The sequence below is a fragment of the Solanum pennellii genome, chromosome 1, assembly GCF_001406875.1.
Source record: "Solanum pennellii chromosome 1, SPENNV200".
Lineage (NCBI taxonomy): Eukaryota > Viridiplantae > Streptophyta > Magnoliopsida > Solanales > Solanaceae > Solanum > Solanum pennellii.
In genome coordinates, this window is record NC_028637.1 from 99,566,356 (window position 1) to 99,576,709 (window position 10,354).

General features: G+C 29.1%; 1 protein-coding gene across 1 annotated transcript; it reads left to right on the top strand.

Annotated features, from left to right (window-relative positions):
- Positions 1-3,007: 3,007 nt before the first annotated feature.
- Positions 3,008-4,915, top strand: LOC107018764 (E3 ubiquitin-protein ligase ATL6). The gene has a single exon (XM_015219362.1). It carries the CDS (start codon positions 3,201-3,203, stop codon positions 4,497-4,499), a length of 1,299 nt encoding a protein of 432 aa, XP_015074848.1. The 5' UTR covers positions 3,008-3,200; the 3' UTR covers positions 4,500-4,915.
- The last annotated feature ends 5,439 nt before the right edge of the window (positions 4,916-10,354 follow it).

Below are 10,354 nucleotides of genomic sequence, written 5' to 3' on the forward strand. Positions count from 1 at the left end.
TATGAAATACATGTCATGATGGAAATATGCATATCAAATTCAGTCTAATTCTGTTTTCATTTTTATTAATTTCTTATTTGTCACTCAACACGAAAAGATAAAATTGACTTTAAATTTTTTTATTCCAGAAGAGTCACTTTTGATGGTGTTAGAGATCACATTCATTTTGAAAATGTATGGTATACAAATAAAAGTGTCAAAAAAAATCGTTATCCGTTTATATGTTCCTAAGCAAACTTGGAGAATAATATATAGGAATATCGTGGTGTATAAGTAATGACTATCAGATAATTGGATTTTAACATCCAACAATAATAGACTTTAAAGTAATTTAATGTCGTCTTTAAGAGGAGTTTTGAATAAATCAGTCAATTTATAATCATTTTAAATTTGTCTAGACCTATAATTAGTAAAAGAGCTGTTCTCTTTGTGAATTATATTGATGCGCCTCTCTGTCCAATATCCTGTATTAGATAGAATATATCGCATTTTGAATAGAATGATAAAGAAACTTCTATGATCATCGTCCATAAAAATAAAAATAAAGCATTAATTCTTGTCAACGTAATCATTTTTACTCCTCGCACCAAACAAGCATGAACCATTTCATGACGTAAATACCCGAATAGTCTGGAGTATATATCCGAATAATCCAAAGTATCGATAGTTAGTTCTTAACCTTTCGATCAAAAAACAACATTAATAAAGACGTATAGATATACTATTTTGTTGTAGGGAGTATTGTAAGTTTCCAAGTAAATCTATTATATGTAAACACATTTTAATTTTATTTATACACGTTATTTTTATGTGGTGGACCATCGTAGTTATAAAGTCAGAAAATAATGAATGGAAAGTCCAAGTCTGAACGTGTTGATATTCCAAAATAAATATAGCGGCAATTGTACAATTCTTAAGTCTATATTCTTCAACGACTTTAGCTTATACGCCACTTAAATTTATATCATGAATTATGATTATTATTCTAGTGACAGCTCACCAGGATGCTTTTGCTTTTCTTCCTTTTTCTTGGACAAATTTATAATTAACTTAAGAATTGTTATAATTGCTTACGTATTTCATGAAGTAGATCTAATTAATTTTAAATTTTGCTCTAAATTACGTGTTGACTACGTGAGCTAACACGATACATAATAATTTGCTTTGAACATAATTACAATTAAGCAAATAGTCAAATTTAGAGAAACGTCTAAAGATAATATTTTACTATATTTCATAATCCTTGTCAGTTGATTAGAAGTATTTCTTACTAAGATGTTTGAAATCGATTGATAACCATTTATAAATAAATAATGATTCTTTTAATATATGGCCTAAATTAAATTAGTTTTACAAGAAAAAAATTGATTCAGAATTATATTTACTGAGAGACGTGACTGGTCATAAAAATTTGGTGGCGTAAAATTACACAACAAGCATTTATATGGTGAGACGTTTTGTAATTGTAGTTTCTAGATGTCATGAATCATGACTTTTGCTCTAAAGGAAGAAACAAAAATTACTCTAGGAAAATATAATATATATTATTGAAATGCTATTTATTATCTAAATTCTTTTTAGTCCATAAAAAATGGGATAGTATCTAGCTAATTAAACTGACATATGAAAAATTATGTTAAAAATATTTTTTTAAAAAAGAAATAGCTTTTATTTGATATATTTTGTTATCATAAAAAACTAAATAGAATAATCGAAATTTAGAAAGACTTGAGCGATATAACGATATTTCAGTATAATTCATTTTAACCTCAATAACTCTTAAGCAAATCGATATAGCGCGGATGGAATTGAGGTTCACATTTTAAAGTTTTGTGCGATAAGGTGTTACTGCCTTAAAAGCAAGTATTGTAGAGTAGTAGTTAGATTAACTATGCTATATAAGATATATTGTTGGCCAATCAAGAACTTTCATGTTTAAAAATTAAAAGTTACATAAATAAGGATGTTGCAATGGGTATGTGGATATACTAGAAGAGATATTATTGAAAACGAAGGTATTCGAAAAAAAACTTAAGTTTTTTTTGGCGAAGGACAAGATGCGAAAAGCGAGATTGAGATGATTTAGACATGTGAAGAGAAAAAATATGAATGCCCTAGTCCAAAACTATAGAGGTTGGCTATGAATGATTAGAAAGAGGTAGAGCAAAACAACGGAGCATTTATAGAGATGATAAAACAGGACATGACTTTAAATAAGAGATCATTAAAGGCACATATATAGCTATAGTATTTCTCAGATAGTTATCCGTTCTTTGATTTCAATTACTATATATCTTTTGTGTTTTGCAATTCAATTATTACTTTATTTTGCTATATCTTTTGTGTTTTGCAATTCAATTATTACTTTATTTTCTTATTGTTAGTGGCCTATGTCTACCTAATATTTCGTAACTATCTATTTTTCTTTAGATAATTTTTTTGAATTTTTTTTTTTTTAGTCGAGGTCTATTGAAAATTATTTTTTAAAAAAATATTTTTGTTATTTTTTTAAAAAATTATTTTTGAATAAAAATACAGTGTGTGTACATTTTATTCTTTTCAAACTCTACTATATAAAATTATAGTGAGTATGTTATTGTTACGATAACATTTAAGCGAATCAATAATTTAATTATTTATTAATTTAATTTAATTTATATTAAGTCATTCAAATTCCGTTTAACTAATCTATTCAATAGGTAGAATATATTAAAATGCCTTTTAATTTTATAATTTTAAATATAACATATGAAAATTACAATTAAAAATAAATATTCTCTAAAAACAAAGTAAAATAATTTCCGATTCGAAAGTAATTAGACGTTCATTTAAAAAGTTTCAAACTTTTTCCTTTAAAAAAAAAATAAACCAAATATAGAAAATAGTTATATTTAAGTTCAAATATTTATAGTAATATTTTAATTTTCTTTTAATAAAAAAATAAGATATATATTAATAAAAATATAATAAAAAATAAATATCAAGACAAAATAGGGAGAGAGAACAAATATACTCCAATTAAGAAATTTATTAATGAGCTTCCTTTTTTCAATTCTGTCTGCCAAGTAGGATCCTTCCGCACCATCCACCATTTTTGTTTTAATACCCCAAACGAATCGAACCACAGTTCATTTCAATTTCTTTCATATTCAAAATTATAAATCACAACACGTATTTACTTCCCCAGATTAGTATGAGATATGGGCAAATCTATGAAGCAACAATCTCCTCTTCTTAGTTATCTTCTCTTTGTGTTTCTCTTCACATGTTCTTCTTTAATTGACGAATCAGTCGCACAGCCACCAACTACTGGAAATGAGTTTCAATATGCAAGGCTCAGTCCCCCTTTGGCAATTATCATAATTGTTCTTATTGCTGCGCTCTTTTTCATGGCTGCTTTTTCTATTTACATTCGACACTGCACTCAGGCTTCTGGATTGAGCGGCAGTGTCCGACGAGCTCTATCCATGCGCCGCCGTGCTGCGGCGGCTCGTGGATTAGATGCAGCGGTTATTGAGACTTTTCCGACTTTTACTTATGCTGAAGTGAAGGATCATCAAATTGGTAAAGGAGCTTTGGAGTGTGCTGTTTGTTTGAATGAATTTGAAGATGATGAAACGCTGCGTTTAATTCCAAAGTGTGATCACGTTTTTCATCCTGAGTGTATTGATGCTTGGTTGGAATCACATGATACTTGCCCTGTTTGCCGTGCTGATCTCAACCCTCAACCGGATGAACCGCCGGTTCAAGTCCCAGAAGATGAACCGGGAACTGAACAGCAACAGCAACAGCAAAATGATGAAGTTTCAATTCGCATAGTGAGCGACGACGAACAAAGTGAACAAGTACAGCAACAGCAACAAGAAGAAGGTTCTGTTAAATCGACGGTGAAGCGGAATTTGAGCTTCAACATGCCGAACCGGGTTCCCAAGCAAGAAGAAGGCGGTTCAGTTAAATCAGGAGTAAAGAGAAACTTGAGTTTCAACGTGCCGATTCAACCACCGAGATCAATTTCCATGAGGCCAAGGATATTCAGCAAATTCAGATCACATTCAACCGGTCATTCACTTGTAGTACCAGGTGAGAATTTAGACCGGTACACTCTCAGATTGCCGGAGGGCGTTCGGAAAGAGGTAATGAACCGTGCACTATTGAACCGGGCTAAAAGCTTTGGAGGCACCTTACCAAGAGATACAAGCTCCAGAAAAGGATACAGAACCGGTACCGGAGATGGAAGCAACCGGGGTTCTAGATCTAACAAAAGGATGGAGTGGTCTGAACCGGAACCGAAATCGGACCGGTGGATTTTCACCATGGCACCACCATTCTTTTCAAGAGGTTCATCAATGAAATCACCCAGAGTTGGAGCTGAAGCCGGCGAGGGTTCCACCTCAGGGAGTATGAGAACCGCCGTCAAATTGCCGTCGTTTAAATGCTTGGAACCAAAAGGCGATGAAGCCTCATTAATGTCAACTGACTCGGCTCGACCGCCGGTTTAATAATCCGGTTCGAAGTAAAACCGTAATGATTCGAAGTCGGCAAGCAAATTAAAGACTTTTCATGGGCTATAGGAAAGGGGAACGTGTTTTTCATGATAGATTGGGCCCCCGCTTTGAATTAACAAGCCCAAACTTGACTCTCAATTTATTTTTTCTAGAAAAACATTTTTGTTTTTATTTTTTTGTTATATAAATGAAAAATCTTTTAAGTTTTTCTTTTTTTCTGGTTTTAAAGATATTGTGCATATCAATAGTTGATGTAAGTGTAACCAAAAAATCACTTGTAATTTTATTTATTTTTCCTTATTGGAAAATGTCCTATGATGATGTAAGTATGTGTATTTCTTTCTTTTTTTATGTCAATTTTTGGTGAAACAGAAATGTAAAGGAAAAAGTGGAGGTTTCGATTGGATTAACTTATTTTTAGCTATTTCTAATTTTTAGATGGTTTTTAGTTTTAGAGATGTTTAAAAAAGTTATAAAATAATTTTAGATCACTTCTTTTATAAAAAAAAATAAGTCAAAAGGCAACAAAAAATAGGTATAACCTATTTATGATTTTTAACTGTTTATTAATACGTTAGCTTTTTTTAAACCCATCTAAACAGGTTTTGAAATTGCTTTCCTTTTTCTTTATGTTTGTTGTTCAAGATGATATATTTTGGTAATGATTCGTTATTGTGTTGTGGATAGCTAAGACTGGCTCAAATTCAAATTAAGATTATGATTAGATGCAAATTAAGTTTTGCTCGATGATTGTGATCTATTTAATTAATATTAATGGTCTTAAACATTATTTTACAAGTAGAATGTAGACTAAAACTTCCCTTGACTTTATAAAAATGGTATAGTCAAAGTCTCGTGCCCCACAGATTTGAGAGAAGACCTAACACATTATTTCGTAATTAAATATTTACAACTAAGTTTGGCATATTAATAAATGCAATTTAAATATTCATTTATAAAGAACATAAAAATTTTAGTTGAGATTTTATATTCATAGATTCTAGAAGATGATTTCTGGATAAAATATTTAAAACTATTAAATGAAACTTTTAAAAACAAATATTGAGACATGTAATCTGAATATTAGCTCTGTCCTTGTGAACACAGCATATTAATTTTTTTGAGTAAATAACAGCTACGTATATTTTTTTATTTATTCTTTTATGAGCGAGAACAAGAGAATATAAACTATTTGCATAAGTAGCCTTTTATCACGTTCCGCCGTTTTACAGTAAAAATTTGTAGAGATAATTCTATATAAAAGCAAATTATTAATTTTAATTAAATTTTATAATTATAGTTTAATTTAATTGTACTTTGTAGTAAATAGTTGCTATTTTACGTTTCTTCTTAGTGAATTTCGCTCGCTACTCTCGTTCTCGATGTATAATTTTGCTCGCTTTTATACAAATATAAATATATAACATGTGCTTGTATTTATATAAAACAAGAAAAAATTATATATGTACATATATTTTTATTTCCCTCTACAAGTGAATTGTGACTTCTTTGTATGTCTTAACACTCATTTGATTTGAAGCAACTTTTAAATTAAATAGCATTAATACTCTAATAATCACTACAAAGCTTTTATGCCTAAATGGGTTTTTAATGAATTTTAAGTCTGAATTCAATCTGAAGAATCTGAAAAATAAGCTTAGTAAGTGTCACTATTAAAAATTGGATCAAAATCAATGGAATTGGTTGGAACTTTAAGGAAAACCGATAGATCGGTCTGTCCAAAAAAAATTCGTAAATAGCCATTAATAGGAATTTAATTAGGCTCCATAATTATAGTTTGTTTATTGCGATTTGTAGTTATATGTTAGACGAAGGGAGAGTCGAGCGAGATTGAGAGAGGAAGGAGAGTTGAAAACAAGAAAAGACCGAGAGTGGAGAGACATGAACTGTATTTGTATATCAATTAAATTGTATATGTATATCTTTTAGATAATTGTATATATATAACTGGTATACAAATGTATTTGTATATCTTATGAGCGAGATTGACAAAGGTAAGAGAGAGACGAGCGAGAATGAGAGAGGGGGGAGAGAGGCGAGTAAGGATAGAGAGTGGGTAGAGACAAATTTTATAAGTATATTTATATATAATTATATATGTATATTCGTATTTTGTATTTGTATATGCTTAAGAGCATAGAGAGATATGAGAGAGAAGAGAGGAAAGAGACGCTTAATTATAGCTAAAAAACGNGTATATTTATATATAATTATATATGTATATTCGTATTTTGTATTTGTATATGCTTAAGAGCATTGAGAGATATGAGAGAGAAGAGAGGAAAGAGACGCTTAATTATAGCTAAAAAATGGTTGTCAGTGATAATTTATTCAAACTATAACTAAATGAACTAGTTAACTAACGTATATTTGTTTATCCGCGTAATTTGTCTTTGTCGATTTGATTTGGATTGATTAAAATTGAGAGACAACTAAACAATTCATCATTTTCAATCAATTAAAAACCAACATAGAATTGTTAAATTCAAAACTAAGTGTTAAATTCTCCATTGATTTCAGAAAATGTTAAATTTTCTATTAATTTCAAAAAGTACACAAATATTATTAAATATTCTAAAATAATACTTATATTAAACAATTATTATTAAACAAAGGGAATAACTATCTACGATCAAACTTAAACATTTACTATTGAATAATTCTACCACTCAATTTCAGATGCTCTTTAATAAAATATTATTTATTATTTTATTTATTATACTTTTCAACTACAATTATATACTTCAAAAAATCAACAACATCCCTATACTTTTTTAATAAATAAATAAATAAAAGTGAGCGTCAATTTTCCCTCGATTGTTTGGATCGACTCTACACGTTGGTTTTTACTTTATCTATTTTTAGTAGTACGAGGATTTCTCGAAGGTCCCAAACCATATAAAGAATTTAAGAGACTTATTCATCTCCTGTGAACAACTTCATTTCAACATTATCTCACTAATCTTTTTGTCGTAATTATCATAGTCGGAAATAATAAAAAGGTGCAAATATTTCATTTTTCCCACAATTGATTTTAAAGGTGATCTATCTACACCAAAATACCCTTATTTGTCAAAACTCCACAGCAATAATTCATGCATTTATGGCCCCCAAAAGGCAAAAGCTATTATATTCTATCAAACAATTAGAGGTTCTTGCGTGCAACTAGCTTATACTCCTATGATTTATTATGAAATAAATAATTTAAATCATATATATTTAAATATTATTTTATATAGAAAAGGGTTAAAATTGCTTCTGAACTATGCGATATAGATCATTTATATTCTTTATTACATTGGGATAAAAAATACCCCGCTATTATCCTACAAAACCACAAATACCCTCAAGAGTTAACACCACAATTTTTTAGTGATGTGGCATGTCACATGGGACTAATTCCTCCACCTAAACGCTGACAATTAAGATTCACTACAAAAGAACTTGATCTTTAGTGGCGACAAAGCTGTCACAAAATCTCAAAATATTGCCACTAAAGATTATGAGTGATTTTTAGTGACGACTAATAGTAAAACTTATTTTTCAACAAAAAAATATGATAATTAATTTTCGATTGCAGCCTAATTTTCTAAAATAAATAAATTGCAATATTAATATTAAAAACACCCAATATTGTTACGAAAAATCATGAAAATTGTTTCTCGATTCACATCTCCTACTATATAATGCATCATTGTACATTTTATACATTTACGTATAACATAAAATATAAAACATACAGTACCTTCAAACTCCAACTTAATCAATATCATTTTCGTTTTTTTTAAAAATAATAAAGAAAAAAACACAAAATTAGAATTTAATGTTAAAAATTTTTAGTGACGATTATTTGGCTTTTGTAGCGACTATTATTGCCGCTAAAGGTCTAGTTCTTTTGTAATGAATCATAGTTGATAATGCTTAGGTAGAATGATTAGTCCCGCATGGCTTGCCAAGTTAATAAAATATGGGGGTGTTAATTCTTAAGGGTATATGTGGTCTCTTGGGATAACAACAGGGGCATTTTTGATCCCAAAATGTAACGAAGGATATAAATGGTCAATTTCACATAGTTCATGGGCAATTTTGACCCTTTTCCGTATTTTTTATAAAATCATAAATATAATTTATAAGTCGTGTAAGTTATCTCATAAAAAATATCAAACTTCATTAAATGAAAGAGTAAATATAAAAAAAATTTCAAACATCCATGTTAAGTTTTGAACAATTCAACTATTTTTTCAACAATACCCCTCCACCCTCACTCCCTCCAGAAAAAAGTAAAAAATTCATTTAATATGAAATTGATAGAGTAACCTTTTACTTTCTATGTCCAACAATAGTTGTCTACTATTGACTTGACACACCTCTTAAGAAACAATAAATAATAGGGATATTACTATATTATTCTTTGACTTTATTAAATCTAATGCTTTAAAAAATGTGATAGATGATAAATAGTAATTTAATAACAAAAATAAAATAGACACAAACAATAAATTATCTCTTAATTTTTGTAACTTAAATAAATATTATTAAATAATTATTTTTAATATAATGAACAAATATTATTGGACAGAGGCGTAAATATCTTATCAATAATCAGTTTGGTAACTTTAGTTATTTGTCCTTTCTACTCTTATTATTAATTATGCCTACAAAATACTGTGTTTGTCCGAATGGAATAGTGTATTAATGTTTATTAATTATGATTAGGATCAGCAAAATGGGTTTATATTTTGGTTATATTTTAATGAATTGATGAGTAATTTTTTACATAGGTAAAATATGGATATTACAATTAATGTTTATTTTGATCCATTAAATTTAGGTAAAAAATGAATAGATTACGAATTAGTCAAATGAGTTGAACTTTTAATTTTTATTTATTCAAAATTTATGATATCACTAAAAATAGTGTAACTTCTCTTCTTTTTTATGTTATTTTATAGAACTAACCATTCTTCTCTCTAATTGAAAAGGTGAAGTCTTTGACCTTCCAAAAATATATAATTTAAGTGTACATTTCTTTTGTTAATTATTTATTTATTTAATTAATTTTATATTGGATACTAAATAGGAAAAATAACTTAAATACACAACTATAAGTTTTATATTCTCTAATTTTCCCTTCTTTTTTTAAATATTACATAATTCCCTTTTTTTTAATTTTAGTAGAAGTGTATAGATACATAAAATTCTCTCTCCTATAATACACAATCCCCCAATATAATGCCTATTTTTTCTCCACTAAAACACTCAATCTTCTAAATCAGTTTTTGGATTTTGAATTATTAATTTTAATTAAAACACCCAATTTTAAAATTTTGAATTTCAAAATTCAAAAAATTTGAAATTTCAAAAAACTGCACAATTTCTCTCCCGTTCTTATTGTTCTTCTTACTCCATCACGTCTTCAATTCTTCTTACTCCATCATCGATTAGTACTAGTTTGTCAGGTTCAGAAAATAATCTTGTTTCACTTACAAAGTCTCCAGCTTTCGTCAAAATCATCGATTTTTCTTTTCTATGCCTTTTCCTTTTCATCATTCTCAGAAGTTTTTCATCAGATATCACTACTGTCTCTAACCCCACAACCCCTTCTCTAGAATTTCCTATGTCTTTCACTTCCACACCCACTGCCGGTGACAATCCATCTCCGTCGCCGTCGGCGGCGGCAGCTGTTCCGAAGCTCCGACAGCCGGGGGATGGAGAGGACGGGGATTGTTGATGAGAATGGGGCAGAAAATAGAAAAAAGTCTTTGCATGATCCTATGAATCTTCAGAAGGATTCAAACAATGACTCTGGCGAAACATCAAAATCAAAG